Genomic DNA, 17,934 nt, shown 5'->3' on the forward strand with positions numbered 1-17,934 from the left:
CCACTGTATCCAATAGGGGAGCCTGTTGGACAGTGGAGGAAACCCAGCCAGTGGCACACAGGCTTTTGTGGTAGTTCCAGTGGGAGGGCACCACCGCAGTGCATCCTGGGATTGACCATAAAAGCTGAGGAAACATGTGACAGGGGAAGCAGAGTCCCAGGAGGAGGGTGACGGCTGTCACTCCTTCTGCAGTCTGAGGAAAGTGGTTACAGGCAGTCAGCCTACTGAACCAGGTGTGGAGCTGAGCCTTGAGGGTCCTGGAAAAGCTGACGGTGGAGCTGTGGACAGAGGTACCTGGGAAAAACAGTGTCAGTGAGTACCAGGAGGCTTGTCAAAGGGTCTGCCCAGAAAGGGGGACCACTCCACTGAGGTCAGTGGACAGAAGGTCAGCGCACACAAGCAGTGATAGAAAAGGGGGTGCCAAATAGAACCCTAAAGAGTAGAGTAAAGGGTGTGTCAAGTGGAACCCTGAAGAGTAATCTACCAAGTAGTTCGCCTTTCTAATACTTCAGTGGCAAGGTGAAGCAGCAGCCTTGCTGCACTCAATATAGCTAGAAGTCCTCAAGCTGTGCATAGTTTTTCAAGTGACACTTAAAGTACTAAGAATTCATCGGTTTTTGCTATGTGTAACCCAGGGGAATCCGCTTCAAGCAGCTCCCAAGGGAGTAGTGCTACAAAGACAAAATGGAAGGGAAATGCCCAGAGGTATTTTATATTGTGTTCTATAAGACGAGAGAGCAGCGGCCTCAGGTTTCTGTGTTTATTGAACTGTAGATCGGCTATATGCGCAGATAGTTAAACAGAGTGACCCATTACACATCTCGTCCTGCACCACTTTTATTAGTTGTTCCTTGACTCGACATTAAAGGGGTTTTATAATGACATCTCCTGGTAGCCCATCAGTTCCAGGTGTTGTTAGTGCCCTGTGGGCCCTATCTATCGCCGTGTGAGAATTAGAGATATTCGGGAGTAGGTCTGTCATTGGAGTAGCACTGTGTCCAAATCTTTAACAGATGCCGATAGCCGGAAATGCAAATTTTACCGTCAAGACCCGGTCTCTATCTTAGCAATGGCCTGTTCCAGCTGCAATTATTATTATTATTATTATACAGGATTTATATAGCGCCAACAGTTTGCGCAGCGCTTTACAATGTGAAGGAAGACAATACAGTTACAATACAGTTCAAAACAGGAGGAACTAGAGGGCCCTGCTCGTTAGAGCTTACAATCTAGAAGGGAGGGTCAAGTGAAACAAAAGGCAATAACTGTGGGGGATGGGTTGATGGAGAAAAGGAGGTACATTTGTTAAGGGTTGGTAGGATAGGCTTCTATGAAGAGGAGGGTTTTCAGAGATCGCCTAAAAGCTAATAGAGTGGGGGATAATCGGACAGATAGGGGTAAGGAGTTCCATAGGATTGGAGAGGCTCTGGAAAAGTCCTGGAGGCGAGCATGGGAGGAGGTGATGAGTGAGCTAGAGAGCAGGAGGTTTTGAGAAGAACGAAGAGAGCGATTAGGTTGGTATTTTGAGATGAGGCTGGTGATGTAGCTGGGGGCTAGGCTGTGGATTGCTTTGTAAGATGTTGTAAGTATTTTGAATTTAATTAGTTGGGTGAGCGGAAGCCAGTGGAGGGCTTGACAGAGAGGAGCGGTGGACACTGAGCGATTGGTGAGGTGGACGAGTCTGGCGGCAGCATTCATGATGGATTGAAGGGGGGATAGCCTGTGTAGAGGTAAGCCAATGAGAAGGGAATTGCAGTAGTCGAGGCGCGAGATGACCAGGGAGTGAACTAGGAGTTTTGTTGTGTCTTTGGTTAGAAAGGGGCGTATTTTGGAGATGTTGCGGAGGCTGAGGCGGCAAGATTTGGACAGCGATTGGATGTGGGGTTTGAAGGAGAGTTCAGAGTCCAGGACAACACCTAAGACCTTGGCATGTGGGGATGGGCTGATGGTAATGCCATTGATATTGGCGGAGAAATCAGGGGAAGGGGCTCGCGGTGGAGGAAAAATTATAAGTTCGGTTTTGGATGGATTTAGTTTGAGGAAGTGGTGAGACATCCAGACCGATATATCTGATAGTAAATTAGTGATGCGTGAGGAGACTGAGGGAGAGAGCTGAGGAGTGGATAGGTAGATTTGGGTATCGTCAGCGTAGAGGTGGTATTGGAAGCCGTGGGAGGCTATCAACTGACCTAGAGAGGAGGTGTAGATTGAAAATAGGAGGGGTCCAAGAACAGAGCCTTGGGGGACTCCAACAGAGAAGGGAAGAGGAGAGGAGGAAGTAGAATTGTAAGAAACGCTAAAGGTGCGGTTGGATAAGTAAGAAGATAACCAGTGAAGAGTACAGTCACGGAGGCCAAAGGCATGGAGTTTTTTGAGGAGGAGGGGATGGTCAACCGTATCAAAGGCAGCAGAAAGGTCCAGAAGTAGGAGTACAGAATAGTGTCCATTGGTTTTGGCTGTTAGCAGATCGTTTGTCAGCTTTAGGAGTGCAGTTTCAGTGGAGTGTTGAGGCCGAAATCCAGACTTTCGGCCTCAATCCAGGCTATTCTCGGCAAGGTGGTCGCACAGTCGGTTGTAGACTAGACGTTCGAGGAGTTTGGATGAAAAGGGGAGCAAGGAAATAGGGCGTAGGTTGTTCAGATCGGTTGGGTCCAGTGAGGGCTTTTTAAGTATGGGGCTGACTAGTGCATGTTTTAGAGAGTTGGGAAAGATGCCAGAAGAGAGGGAGAGATTGAAGATGTGGGTTAGAGAGTGTAGAATAGGGCCAGAAGGTGAACGTAGCATTTGCGAGGGAACAGGATCCAGAGGGCAGGTTGTTAAGTGGACGTTAGCAAGTAGTTTAGCAACCTCGGCTGTAGTGGTGGGGTTGAATGAGGGAAGTAATGATCGCACTTGTGGGCGTGAAGCATAAGGCATGGAGGAAGGTATCTGAACAGCAACAATTTCCTTACGAATTGTGTCAATCTTCTGTTTGAAGTGGTTGGCAATCTCCTGGGCAGTGAGTGAGTCAGTGGGAGGGGGTAGTGGAGGACGGAGTAGAGAGTTAAAGGTAGCGAAGAGTTGCCAGGGGCGTGATGACAGGCTGTTAATGAGAGTGATAAAATAGGTCTGTTTGGCAGTGTGGAGACTGGAATTGTATTTTTGGAGGGCAGATTTATATTGGTTGAAATCCTTCTGAGACCGAGTCTTACGCCATAGGCGCTCAAGAGCACGGCTATGCTTTTTCAGACTTCTAGTGTTATCGGTTTGCCAAGGTTGAAGGGGTCGGGGCCTGATTCGGTGTGTGGTGAGGGGGGCCAATGTGTCCAGGGAGGCTAAGAGTGAAGTGTTGTAGACAGAAGTGGCTAGGTTGGTGCAGGACAGGGGTGCAATACTGTCATAGAGGTGGCCGGTAGCGGAGTAGAGAAGAGAAGGGTTGAGATGGCGTAGGTTTCTGCGGGTAACTGTACGGTAGCTGGAGGGAGAGGAGGTGGAGTAGAGGGAGAGAGTGAAACTAATAAGGTAGTGATCAGAGAGAGGGAAAGGATTGTTGGAAAGGTTGTGCGGGGTGCATAGGTGGGAGAAAACAAGGTCAAGGATATTGCCTTCAGAGTGATTAGAAGCGTGTATCCATTGCTTTAGGTCAAAGGAGGAGGTTAGATTGAGAAGTTTGGAAGTGGTAGGAGTGTTAGTATTAACAGGGATGTTGAAGTCGCCGAGAATGATTGTGGGGATTTCAGAAGAGAGAAAGTAGGGTAGCCAGGCGGAGAAGTCATCAAGAAAGGTTGATACTGGTCCAGGGGGGCGGTAGATCACAGCTATCCTTAGAGAGACAGGGGAGAAAAGATGAATGCAGTGTACCTCAAATGAGGAGAGTGACAGAGAGGGAGGCGGCTGAAGTACCTGAAAGGAGCTATGTGGGGCTAGAAGGATCCCGACACCCCCTCCCTTGCGTCCGTTGGGTCTAGGGGAGTGAGTCCATAGAAGACCACCTTGGGATAGGGCAGCAGAAGACGCAGTGTCGGATTCGTGCAGCCAGGTTTCGGTGATGGCGAGTAGATTAAATGAGTTGGCGATGAAAAGGTCATGGAGAGAGGTGAGTTTATTACAGACGGAGCGGGCGTTCCAAAGGGCACAAGAGAAAGGGAGTCCAGTCTTGGGAAGAAGAGAGATAGGAACTAGATTGTGCTGACTGCGACTGCAGCCAGAGGGTGTAGGGTATGTGGTGTATTGAGCATGGGTAGATGGAGGCCCAGGGTTTGGGGATATGTCTCCAGAGGCCAGGAGAAGCAGAAAGGTGAGGGTGGTAATATGAGAGTGTGATTTATATGAGGGGACATGCCCCAGTTTCCTGGAGGATTTGTGTGCATGTGGATTTAGAAGTAGCAGGAGATGGTGAGTGCAGTAATAAGGTGAGGACAGAAGTGAGGGTGATATATATAAGATGTGGGGTGAAGTAGAGAGAATTTAAGGATGGAGGATAGGGCAGTCAGAAGAAGTGCCAGAGAGTGCATTTTACCAGGATAGAGCTGAAGAGGTTTATAAAAAAAAAAAAAAAAAAAAAAAAAGGAGGAGATCACCTGCAGTATATGTGGTGTATATCTCAGCCTTTCCTGTGTTCCCTCACTTTGTGCATTCTCTGAAGTGCAGATTCAGAAGTGTGTCCCACTTAGAGAAATCGCCCCTACTTTGAGAAGAGAGCCCCCCGAGAGCAAACGTGCCCCCCCCTGCACACGTGCCTTCCCCAAGTGATATGCTGATTTTATACTATTAGACCTGGGGTGGGGGCTTATCCAATTAGTAATCAGGAATTAATAAATTAGGGCTGGACATATACTGCAGTTTCACTTCACAAAGATTTAAAGATAACTGGCAGATACCCCTAAAGGTTAAAGGCTATAATGGTTGTAAATTTAAGGTAAGAAAACATAGGAGGTATAGGCTACGGATGGATAAGCAAGTAAGCATAGCACATAAACTGTCTAGAAAACGCAGGGTACAGGAATATTCAGTTTGGGTTGCAATCCTAGATGGACATACCACATAAACTGTCTAGAAAACGCAGGGTACAGGAATATTCAGTTTGGGTTGCAATCCTAGATGGACATACCACATAAACTGGCAATTGCAAATAATTGATCTGTTCTGAGTTCTAGTTCACTCTAGGTATAATCCCATGCCATTTTAGTCACAATGTTGTCTAAGCGTTCTTCAATACAATGGAGGTCTCTTTTTTTAATTATGAGGTAATGACTGTACAGTCTTTGGTGAGTTACTGTTGCAGTAATGCCCAAAATCTGGCTATGAGTACAGCATCATGTGAATAGGCAGAGACAGACATTGACATTTCATTAGATTCCTGAGCTGATATTGCCTGGCTTAATGCTATCTCCGTTATCTCTGCCCAGGGAAGAGGCACAGGAGCTATTATACTCAAGCATGCCTTTAGGGGATTGAGATTGTGGAGAGTCATATTGCTGCTCACCTTGTTGAGTTGTGCCTTGTGCCCTCTGTGATTTAGATAATGTAGCCTGCTCCTGGTTCACTGCCATCAGCGTGTGGAGAATATGTAGGGGATGTGCTCTCTCCTGACCCCCAACTCAGCCATCTTGGGTGAGGGAGCTGGTTTTGTAGGTCAGTCATTTGTTGGCTCTCCTGCCTTTTTCTTCATCATGCCAGGTGCATTGTGGTTTGTGGTTATTTCAGGGAGTGATCCCTCAGTCTGCTGGATTATTGCTTGTAGGGCCCCAAGGGTATAGAGCCCAGTCAGAAAGCGTCCAGCATTAGGAGATCTTTTTTTTAACAATGGACTTGTCAAAAGTTTGGGTGCCTTTATTTTTAGAGGAAATGTAAGGAGGTTGGAACAGTTGGTGGGTGCTGTCTCAGTTGGGAGGGTTGAGGTTAATGTTTTTCCCGCTCTCCTAATCTTTTTGGCGGATTCCCATCTGGGTCTGGCCCACTTGCCTTGTGAATATATTTTGGAACAGTGGTTCAGTTCAGCATGGATCCACCAGAGAGAACCAAGTGAGCACCGTACAGCCTTGGGTTATGAGACTTGTAGGGGTGGATTCGGAGGAAGAGACCCACAGAAGTAGAAGACTGTCTCCTGTAATGGTCTGCAACAGAGACTTTTAGCCTGGGGTTCGCCCTGAAGATACCAGCACTGGACTATGCCTTTGAAGGATCTACACGTGCATAAAAGAACCTGTAAAGGACTATGGACACTAAAATTCACTTTTTCGGGTATCCTGGGGCAGCACACCAGCCTGTAGTTAAAGCTAGAGAATTAGGAATGTATAATGTTTTTATCTGTGAACTATGAGAAGTTAAGTAAAGCATTTAAAACGTTGTCCCTGCCTGGGCTGAAGTAATTAAAGAGGTGTATTGTAAATAACCAGCACACACGCAGTGAAAAGTGGGGTATTAACACATTGGGGTATAAAGACATCAGCAGACAATGGAGTAATGTGAAGACATAAATTATTGCCAAGCGTAAGGGAAATGTAATGAGCAGCCAGTTGATAGCGTGTACCTGGTAGGTAGCACGGCCTCCAGCAGTGAGGGAAATCAATCCTTCCATCAGCGGTCTGTCTCCATAGCTATGGGAGAGTATTGCACAACAGAGGTTCCGATCCTGTACAGAGGCACAGAGGTTCAATACTTAAGTTGGGTGTACGTGTGGAGCCAGTGCAGAGTGCATGGCAGGGCCCAATCTACTATTTGGGAATAGTAGTAGAAAAAACTAGACAGGTGGTTGTGGACATCGGCTCAGCGTGTCCCTTCAAAATGCAAGTTATGGTGAAGTTGTGCATCGGCACGAGAAATGGAGAGTCAACTGGAGAAGAGTTACATTGTCAGTGTACATTCATCTAGAGTAGAATAAAGGTTAAGGAGTTAATTTTGAGTATTCCACCCGGCAGCCTCAGTCTTTTCACTAGGTAAAAAGGAAAACAACACAGAGTAAAGGTGCCCCATGTGCGTGCAGTAAAGTGACCCTGTAACAGTGCCTAACGTAGCCCAGAAGAACCCACGCAGGGCAGGCCTCACATGTGGCCGAGTACTTGGTGCCCAATGAATAATCGGGAAATATGGAAGATGTGACCAACAATCACACCACCTTACCACCTGCCCACAGACTTTTATATTCTTGTAAAAGAGTAGGTGTACTCTGTACCCCTACTCATTCACAAGGAGGGTTGGTATCTGTGGGAACCCCTATTATTAAAGGAGGCTTCCAGATTATGAAAAGCTCCACCCACATGCACACCCCTACAACCACTGGGCAAGGGCAACCCCTAGGCAAGGGTGATAGGGATGAGGACCTTGTCGATTCTACCTCGACCAGTCACAGGTGGCACTGCCTGTCACAACCTGGCTATTGAAGTCATTGGGACTGCTCCGCAGCCACTACCAAATGTTTAGCTTGTGGAACTTCAGTGCAAAATTCCCTACCAGCTGAAAAAAAAAAAAAAAGAGACATTCCGCAGCCGCACTTCCTGAATGCCTGCTAACTGCCTCTGAAAAGTGATACCACCATGGATCCCTTTATAGAGGGGAGGAAATGACTGCAGCACATATGAAAGAGGCCTTCATGGTGACAGGTCCACATTAGGCCACACAAATTTCTGACTCTCACAGGAGATGGGCAGAGACTACAGACATATTACAGGAGATGGTCAGAGACTGCAGACCTAATACAGGAGATGGTCAGAGACTACAGACATACTACAGGAGATGGTCAGAGACTGCAGACATAATACAGGAGATGGTCAGAGACTACAGACATACTACATTAGATGGTCAGAGACTGCAGACATACTACAGGAGATGGTCAGAGACTACAGACATATTACAGAAGTTGGTCAGAGACTGCAGACATAATACAGGAGATGGTCAGAGACTGCAGACATGCTACAGTAGATGTTTAGAGACTTCAAACATATTACAGGAGATGGTCAGAGACTGGAGACATACTACAGGAGATGGTCAGAGACTGCAGACATACTACAGGAGATGGTCAGAGACTGCAGAAGACATATTACTGTATATAAGACTGCCATTTAAATATCAGTTCTGCCACATTTGTTTTCCCTACAGCCAGCTAACAAATTGTACCATCATCACATTGGATATTCCCAGCAGCAAGATCAATTATAATAGATCTGTGAAAACATCCATGAGAAGAGCGACGAGAAAGGACAGCAAGGCAAACAACAGAAAGATAAAACTTTCCTTCACTGGTCTGAGAAAGTTCCTAGACAGGCAAGTCACTGCCTACATGCCACTGATGCCTGGGGACTGCACAAAAAATAGGGTCCTATGTGGCCATTAGATAGTACAATAAGTAGGGTCCCATATGGCCCTTGGGCTGCATAATTTGTGGGGTCCCATGTCGCCCCTGGGCTGCAGGTTGAGCCTGAACCTAGTGTAAAAGTGTGGTCTAGTAATGCAGGGTTGTTCTACGCAAACCATCTCTTCACCAGTTCTGAAGACCTAGTCGGTGATCCTATATCCAAAACACTACCAAGTGACAGAAGGCAGCAGCAGTTCCACTTTCCAAAATAGATCTGATCCTAATAACTGTCTTTTGCTCAAGAGCAATTAGGAGGACTGTAAATGGTATCGAGTCTGGGAAGCTCCAAGCCCAGCCTTTCTCAACCAGGGTTCCTCCAGAGGTCGCTAGGGGTTCCTTCAGCAATGGTCAATTTCTGCGGCTCAGATAATAATAAGCCAGTGATAATAGTCTTCTTAGCTATCTGTAAGGGGGACATTCATCCCACTGACCACCAATGTAAGGAACATTCTTCCGAATCCCAATGACCAGCAATGTAGGGAAAGTTCATCCGAGTAGTAATTATCCCTGAGACATGGAAAGTTACACTGTATTTTAAAAGTTCCTCCACGTTAAAAAGAGTGGAGATGACCCCATCTATAAGGGTATACAGTACATATACACACAGTACAAGGCCGTGTAGGTTTCTCGGGGCTACAGTTCCGCTGAACTCCACGTGGTGATGATCTCACTCCTTCCAGACAGGAAATCTCTATGAAAAGCAGGAAGTGATGTCAGGTACCAAGAGGAAGTGATGTCAGGTATAAATAGGAAGTTCCAGGTGAAAGGTGAGTCGGGAGGATGTAGAGAGAAGACATTGCTGGAAGTGGCAGCAGATGAGGTAATAAGATCTTATTTTCTATTTACATTATCTATTTTCTCTTCCTCCATAGTCACTGTGACGTCTTTTATCTCCAGCAGAAGATGATACACACATATATAGTGTGGAAATCTAGATTAACCCCTTCAGGGGCAGAACATTTCCCCAATTTTTGTAGTATACATTATATAATTGTTGTAAAAGACATGGGACACCTTTGGGTGCCCCAAGGACAGTAGTAATGAGGTGTACATAGTGCGCTGCCATGAACAGTGAGTTTGGTCAATTTGTATTAACAATGGGGGGGGGGGGGACTTAAAAGGGCATTGTTAAATAAAACAAGAGCGATCTTGTACCCATGAAATATGCCTAGATTAATAAAAGAAATGTCACGGTAAAAATTTGAACTTAGCCTACCTTAAAAGTGGACGGTGTCAGTAGGGCAGAGGACGGTGTCAGCAGGGCAGAGGAAGTTGTCAGCAGGGCAGAGGAAGTTGTCAGCAGGGCAGAGGACAGTGTCAGCAGGGCAGAGGATGGTGTCAGCAGGGCAGTGGACGGTGTCAGCAGGGAAGAGGACGGTGTCAGCAGGGCAGAGGACGGTGTCAGCAGGGCAGTGAAGGGTGTCAGCAGGGCAGAGGACGGTGTCAGCAGGGCAATGGACGGTGTCAGCAGGGCAATGGACGGTGTCAGCAGGGCAGAGGACGGTGTCAGCAGGGCAGAGGACGGTGTCAGCAGGGCAGTGGACGGTGTCAGCAGGGCAGTGGACGGTGTCAGCAGGGCAGGGGACGGTGTCAGCAGAGCAGGGGGCGGTGTCAGCAGAGCAGGGGGCGGTGTCAGCAGGGCAGGGGGCGGTGTCAGCAGGGCAGTGGACGGTGTCAGCAGGGCAGGGGACGGTGTCAGCAGGGCAGTGGACGGTGTCAGCAGGGCAATGGACGGTGTCAGCAGGGCAGTGGACGGTGTCAGCAGGGCAGGGGACGGTGTCAGCAGGGCAGAGGACGGTGTCAGCAGGGCAGAGGACGGTGTCAGCAGGGCAGAGGACGGTGTCAGCAGAGCAGTGGACGTTGTCAGCAGAGTCGTGGACGTTGTCATCAGGGCAGTGGACGTTGTCATCAGGGCAGTGGACGGTGTCATCAGGGCAGTGGACGGTGTCAGCAGGGCAGTGGACGGTGTCAGCAGGGCAGTGGACGGTGTCAGCAGGGCAGTGGACCTCCATCCAGAAACGCACCACTGTGCATTCTACGACCCTTTCAGACAACTTTTTATAAACAAAAAAAATGTCACAATAGTTGAAAGCAATTCACAGGCATCCCACCAAGAAGAGAAGAAGAGATCCGATACAGGCTACTGAGGGCACACAGCATTCAAGTGAGCACAGGACAATGTAGTAATTATGCCAGGATGAGACTACAGGGGGGACTAGACTGAGGTCCTCAATCAGCAGCCATGTCCCTGGAAAGACAAGCATGAGAAATCCCACATTGGAAAGCTTGTGTGTCCAACTACAGCAAAGTAAAGAGCTATGAGGAGGAAATGAAGGTCCCTCGGCTGTGCACTCACCCCGCGGTTGGTGTCTCTGTGTCCCCTCATCTCGCACTGCAAGCTCGGTGCGCTGCCTCTGTGCCACCCGCACTCTGGACAGGTCACATGCTCTGCTTAGCAGAGGGAGAGAGCCGGGGCTGGGTGTCTGCATTAAACTGGCTGGTGATCTTCTCCCCCTCAGAGTACACAGCCGTCCTGCTACAAATCAATTCACACAGCACCGGGGACATGGGGAGAGCGCCAGACAGTGCAGGCAGGAGAGGGAGACACCTACACAGGGAACCCCCACCACAGATTCTGAATAATACTGGGGAACACCACCTTAATTGGGGACTCCACAGTTGGGTCTAAAAGTTGTGTCTGGGGCTCAGGCAGACTGAAAGCCAGACACGTGTGTCAAAACCCGAACTGTCCAGGTGAATCCCGGACAGGTGACAACCCTATGTGTCACATTTCCCTCCAGTGACCTTCTTGCCTCATCAGTATATACTAACGGATTATACGACTTTTATTAGTGATGGGGGGGCTGGAATATGTATGTCTTTATTTTATAGGCTTTAAATAGGAAGAAGGAGGGGAAAATGTCATTTGTAGTAAATGTCCTGAAAATAATTTTCCCATAATGATCCCAGTCTCAGATATTCATCCCAAAATGTGATCAGTAAAGTCTCCGGAGTACACCGAGAACACAGGAAGCTGATGTGTCCCCCCAAAGACAAAGTTCATCTTTCAGTTTAGGATAGGTGGGACACACCTAGGAGAAATGACAGACCGCCCCCCACAGCTCCTCCTCCCAATGTCTCTCCATCCAGAGTCAGACTCCTATGACATCACACTGATATCACGGCTCCTCCTCCCAATGTCCCTCCAACCAGAGTCAGTGAATCCTATTACATCATAGTGATCTTACAGCTCCTCCTTTCCCCAATGTCCCTCAATCTGGAGTCAGATAATTCTATGACATCACTATGACCTCACAGCTCCTCCTCCCATTGTCCCTCCATTTACCTCTTTTCTCTTTTTTCCGATGCTGTTAGAATCTTGGTGGACCCTTGGCATCCTCACTTGCAAAGCAGAACTGTATATAATGATGTTAGAATGCCTGTAGCAAGCTTTTAACCTATGAAGGGGGGGGGGGCACTGTGGAGGCAAATTATACCTCAGCCTGAAGTGGGGCTTTAACAAAATTACCTCAGCAGACAGGTTAGTGGTGCTGGGAATACTGGGACATTATCCAGTAACAGACAAGGGATGTGTCTGGATGGTGACTGTATCATTGTGTGTGTCAGGTTCCTATAAGGTGTCAGGATGTCACTGTCTATTTCTCCATGGAGGAGTGGGAGTATTTAGAAGGACACAAGGATCTCTACAAGGACGCCATGATGGACAATCAGCCGCTCCTCACATCACCGGGTAAGAGGAGACTTTATTGTAAAGGAGAGAGCAGTACGGAGGGTCCACCTAGATCCCCCATCATCTGATAAACACATAGAAACAATGTATTCAGTCAGTGTGTGTGTTTCCTACAGATGGATCCAGTAATGGGAACCCACCAGAGAGATGTCCCCGTCCTCTGTATTCGCGGGATTCCACACAGGAAGGTCACACCATCCCTCACCATCATCAGGTAGATGAGGAACAATCACTGATAGTATCATTAGGATCTGTACATTATCTGCATTGTTACAATTTAATGTAATTTTTATTATATAATCAGAGAGGAAACCTGAGCGATTCTAAAGTTTATAATAAAGAAGAGATAAAAGAAGAGGATGATGAGGATGGGGTGATGGAGAAATCTGTAATTCTAAAAGGACAGAAAGATCTGTACCATGACCACATGGTGGAGTCCTCAATCTACAGAAACTCACCAGAGAGATGTCCCCATCCTCTGTATTCCCGGGATTCCACACAGGAAGGTCACACCATCCCTCACCATCATCAGGTAAATGATTGACGATTATTGGTAGTTGTGATTTTTACACAGTTTGTTTGTTACAATGAATGTTTTATTATATCTTTCAGAGTGGAAACCTCTGGGATGATAATGTTGTTGTTAAAGAAGAGTATACAGAGGAGGATGAAGAGTATGGAGTGATGGAGGAGTTTTCAGAAGGACACAAGGATATGATGGAGCCACCTAATACCAGGAACCCACCAGAGAGATGTCCCCGTCCTCTGTATTCCCGGGATTCCACACAGGAAGGTCACACCATCCCTCGCCATTACAAGGTTGGTGGGACGAAGCATCTGGAACACGGACAATGTGTGGATTTTGTTTGTGATATCACAAGATTAACTATCTTTTACATATGACTTTTTTTGTAATTTTTTGGTTTAGGGTGAAGATCTAAAAGGTTTAAAAGTTGAGGGGAAGGCAGAAGAAGAAGAGACCTATGTAAGGGATGATCAGCAGTCTATGGAGGAGGATGGAATAACGGGGACATTTATAGAGGAGAACACTCCTACAGAGATCAGCACAGGTGGGTCATTAACACTAAATACATTCCTCCACCCATACTGCTCACTGATTGGTCCAGAGTAGGGTGGGGACTTATAAGCAGAACTTCACTCTCTTAATCAACATTAACTATTTTTAATCCTTATGTTCCTAGCATTTGTAAATAGATAGGAAATATATTATATTTACTAGTTTTTATCTTTTTTTTTTTTTTTTAATATATATTTCTCAATTACTTCCTGGTTTCCAGGTGTAGGCAAATTTTCTAAATCACATAAGACTTCAGAAGAGAAGAGGTTTTTTCAGCTAAACACAACCTCCTGCCTGTATGCCTGAGCTAAGGGCAGGTGGACTGCATGAAGTAAATGCTACATGAATCATCTGCCTTTACTCAAGATAGACATAGCCAGAAAAGCTACATGATACAGCTGTGCTCAAAAGTTTGCATGCCCTGGCAGAAATGGTGACATTTTGGCATTGATATTGAAAATATGACTGGACATGCCAAAATGTATTTTTCATTTAAAGATAGTGATCATATGAAGCCACTTATTATCACATGATTGGTTGGCTCCTTTTTAAATCACAATGATAACAGAAATCGCCCAAATGGCCCCTGATGAAAAGTTTCCATCCCCTGGAATGTCTGGCCTTGGTACAGACACACACAGGCAGAGTTGTATAAAGTACTCAAAACCCATCCTTGAGTAAAAGTACAAGTGCTCGATCAAAAAGTGACTTGAGTAGAAGTGGAAGTGCTCGATCAAAAAGTGACTTGAGTAGAAGTGGAAGTGCTCGATCAAAAAGTGACTCGAGTAGAAGTGCTAAAGTATTCAACATTTTTTGTACTTAAGTATTGCAAGTAGTTTTTTATTTTAAATGTTGCTACTCAAGTACTGAAAGTAAAAGTACCAGGAGTTTTGAAAAAAAAAAATGCTACTCAAGTGCTGAAAGTAAAAGTACAAGTACTGTGTTATGTAGTTATTAAAGAAAGAAGTCAAAAGTTTGAACATCATATTGTTTTTTTATTATTTCGAATGCAGCTTTTATTTATACATACAGTAGCATTTATTTTCGTATGCGCTGATAATACACATGTTTTGAGCTTCATGAAACCTGCCATCTACTGTTCTGGCAGTGGTAATTTTTATAATTGTAACGAGTAACTATGCAGCACATAAAAAAAAATATTGGAGTAGAAGTATTGAAATCATCGAAAAAATGTAGTGAAGTAAAAGTGGAAGTAGGAGAAAAAAATTATACTCTAGGAAAGTACAGATACCGCCTTTCGGTACTTAAGTACAGTAGTGAAGTAGTTCTACTTAGTTACTATACATCTCTGCACACAGGTTAAAATGTAAGTAAAGGTTAATGTAGCACTGCCCCCTTGAGGACTGCTGTAGAATACACTTTCGGGTCCCCCTGGGTTACCGTTAGCAACTCTGGTATTCACAATTTACCACTTTACTTCTTGGCTCAGTCAATGATCAGTCCAGAGGTTTGTAGTTGTTTTTGGTGTTTTATTTTAAATAGGGATGGGAGAAGGGAATAATGGATACTCCAGATTAACTATTCACAAGATGTAAGGACTCCTGTCTGATGATGCAGCCAGGCTGCTGATTCACCCTGCAACTAGGTGAATATGGTTTAAGTCTCTATCCAGATGACTTGATGAACTAAGTTCTCTTCAGGACACTATACTAGTATCCTCTTTCTTGACCACTGACACCCATCCACTGACTATCCTACTCCGGGCTGGCCCCCATTCAGGTCAGGCCTCTTGACACGATCCCCTGTACTCACGATTCTGTTTTTCTAGGATCTCCAGTGTCTTCCCCTCAGTCATCTTTCCTGGACCTCTGGGTTCAGCTCCGTTCCTCTGGCCCTCAGAACGACCTCCTGATGCCACGTGCCACTGCTACAGAGGAGGAGGCAGCTGCCACCCTCCCTCCGGGACTCTGCTCACCAACCAAAGACCCCGCAGCTTATGTGCTCCTGACTTTTATACAGTATCCCAGAATGCACTGAGACAGCCAGTCTCTACCAATCACCAGGACTGTATCAAAGCCTGTGTACCCATTGGTCAGGTTTCCTCCCACTGTCCAACATGCCTCACTATTGGACCAGTGTGAAATACTCCTCTAGACTCAATGAATCACACACTGAACACACTGAGCTGACTTCACTCACAGATCCTGCTGTTAGACAGAAAGCAATATAGATTTGCCTGCTGCTCCTCTGATAGGCCGACAGAGCCAAAAACTATACTCACTCACTAGCACCTACCTAGGAGGGTGCTACACCCCCCCCCCCCCCCCCGCCAAAAGAGCCATGTCCTCACTGGCTCTGGGCAGCCAGCCCTACAAAAAGTCTTCACCAAGAATTTCCAAGGAGTATCCCACAAACCTGGAAAGGCAGAAAAGGGAAGTAACAAATGTACAAAGCCAATGGGGCATACCCCATATGTGGCCAGTAGATATAATAAATTACGTAAAAAGATATATATCTTTGCTGTACAAATATTCACATGGTTATCTATACACATGGCAGGTGCACTTAAATCACCCCCCACCAAACAAAAATCTGCTTGGACAGGTGAACAGACATTACCCTGTCTAACTAACTAGATACAGTAACTACATGGCATAGAAATATACATTGAGTAATGGAGGGCCTAGCCAGACCCGGAAAATCCCAAGCAAACCTGCAAACGAATGTTTGGTTAAGCATAAAAGTATTGCTACTTACACAAGTGAGACTGTCCTCTCCTCAGAGGCGACCTTCTCACCACATTATTTCTGACTACACATTCTTGTAGAGATTCTCTTCAATTCCTGCCCCCTCGGGGCACGTTTGCCATTGTTACTCCTGAAACAGATAGATCCTGTCAAGCTAACTATCTCATTCCTTTCTGAATATCACTTTAGTGACTAAATAATAGGCACAGTACCTCCTCAACGCTAGGGCACTAACTCTCATCCTATTATAGCAAGACCGACAAGTTCAGAATAGACATGCGGAGTCCACTCGACTGGTGTTCGCAATGTCCTTTCCTCCTGCAACACCAAGGCAACACATCTTCTTCTGCGACAAGCTATATTGCTGGAGCCTGAGCAAGCTTGTCCCACTTTGAGGGGTCCCTCACTCTGGCATCCCCTCCTCTGAAGAGACAATGAGCCTCTACCTCCTTGTCCGAGGTAGCAACTCGCACAACGTTCTCTCAACTGGCCCAACAGGATCTTCACAAAGTGTCTTTTGAGTAAAGTATCTTTGTAAAGGAATCCTCTTCTTCTGTACTCTTTCTCCTGGCCCGTTGGCCCAAGCTTCTTCAGAAGTGTCTCTTGAATTGTTCCAGTAGGGGATCCTGGCCTGTTGGCCCAAAGTATCTTGTTAGATCTTGTTAGAACATTTGGTAAAGAAGGCCTCTGATAGCAAATGAACCATGACACCAAGTGACTACTTAAGTCCTCTGAACAGAAAGTCTGTTTGTAGGTTAGAGGGTCGGCCCTCTTTTGATGGTACTTCACAGTGGTAGCAGTTCTGCTGATTTCCCTTTTGCAAGGATAGAAGGGAAAAGGGGATATGGGAATAGGGCTTTGGCCCTAGCAACAACAACTTGAACTTGCACTTGAACTTTGGGCTCACCAGCCCCTTTACTTTCAACAACTTCCAGGCTGGCCAGCCTTGTGACGACAATATCTCAATAGGGGTGGGATCCTACACCCTTAGCAGTAATGGTCAGGATGAGGGATCCTGGACAATCTTCCCCTCAGAATCTTGGACACGGACAGACCAAGCCCGGCCTGTTCCGTTTGGGCGGCGAACCTCCACACGTGATCGATAGACCGCCCTAAGTTCCAATTCGTCTTCACAGAACGAAAGGTGGTCCACAGTTAAGGCCTCTCCTTGTTCTGATATGGTTTGGGGATGTATAGGAACTCCCAAATTCCCTCGTCACACCACACTTCTCTCTTGGCCTCTATCTCCTGCATAATCTCCCTGGGAGCGTAGGGGTAGTCGTACCCATACTCCAAGGCCACCTTCCTCTGGATAAGACGCTGGTATCTTGAGAACCTGGGGAGGGCCTGCCTGTTTCCTCTCCCAAGTGGGGAATATAGGGTCTCTCTTCTCCTGATGAGTTTTGCGTAGCCTCTTTCTGATCCCGAGCCCGGGTGTAGGAAGGAGGTGGGGACAGATCTGGGACCTTTGTAGCATAGGCCACACAGAACTCCAAAGTCTTGGCACACTGCATGCGTACCACAGATTCCCGTGTGTCCTCATCAGGCAAACTGGGACTTGCAGAGCTGCTCCTCTCATCTGCTCCCCAGTCCCACTCCGTCTCTTTCTCAGACTTCCACACATCTATTCCTTCTTCCAAGGATCCAAACCGATGTTGAAAGCTGGGCAACCCTACATCAATGGCTCCGACCTCCCCCTCACTAAACACACTGGAGGCCTCTCTTCCAGGAGGCCATTGATTCCCCTCTGCCTTGATAGAAGCTGTGGATCCAGCCTGTGCAGGTATAGCTGGCCCTCTTCCTGGCCACGACTCGGCCTGTATCACCTGGGTACATTTCACCTCCGAAGTGTGAGTCTCCCTGGTCTGGCATATGGTAGTGTAAGTCTGCACCACTGGCCCCGGCTCCAGTAGCGCTCTTGGCACTCCCCTTCCTCTGCCCACAGCGATCCTCATAGGCACCAGCTCTTCCTGATTGAATCCTGTCTCCCAGCTTTGGTTATGAGTAAGCGATCAATAGAATCGTGAAACGCGTCAACCTGTCCCATGTCTGTGTGATGCACCTG

General features: G+C 46.8%; 4 protein-coding genes across 4 annotated transcripts in view; all 4 read left to right on the top strand.

Moving 5' to 3' along the window:
• Positions 1 to 17,934, top strand: part of LOC309550683 (uncharacterized protein) — a 3,164,715-nt gene that overhangs the window by 1,272,537 nt on the left and 1,874,244 nt on the right. The window contains exon 34 of the mRNA XM_082251018.1: positions 12,696 to 12,902. Within this exon, the coding sequence (XP_082107144.1) occupies positions 12,696 to 12,902 (207 nt within the window). The remainder of the gene's footprint in view (positions 1 to 12,695; positions 12,903 to 17,934) is intronic.
• LOC309550728 (gastrula zinc finger protein XlCGF66.1-like) overlaps positions 1 to 17,934 on the top strand; it is a 167,159-nt gene that overhangs the window by 51,598 nt on the left and 97,627 nt on the right. The window lies entirely within an intron of this gene.
• Positions 1 to 17,934, top strand: part of LOC309550726 (uncharacterized protein) — a 156,373-nt gene that overhangs the window by 24,133 nt on the left and 114,306 nt on the right. The gene's annotated exons all lie outside the window — the stretch shown is intronic.
• Positions 9,116 to 17,934, top strand: part of LOC309550696 (uncharacterized protein) — a 151,549-nt gene continuing 142,730 nt past the window's right edge. Inside the window, exon 1 of the mRNA XM_082251030.1 lies at positions 9,116 to 9,152. The gene's annotated coding sequence lies outside the window, so the exon portion shown is untranslated. The remainder of the gene's footprint in view (positions 9,153 to 17,934) is intronic.

Source organism: Pelophylax lessonae (assembly GCF_965119305.1).
Source record: "Pelophylax lessonae genome assembly, chromosome: 3".
In the NCBI taxonomy this organism is placed as follows: Eukaryota; Metazoa; Chordata; class Amphibia; order Anura; family Ranidae; genus Pelophylax; species Pelophylax lessonae.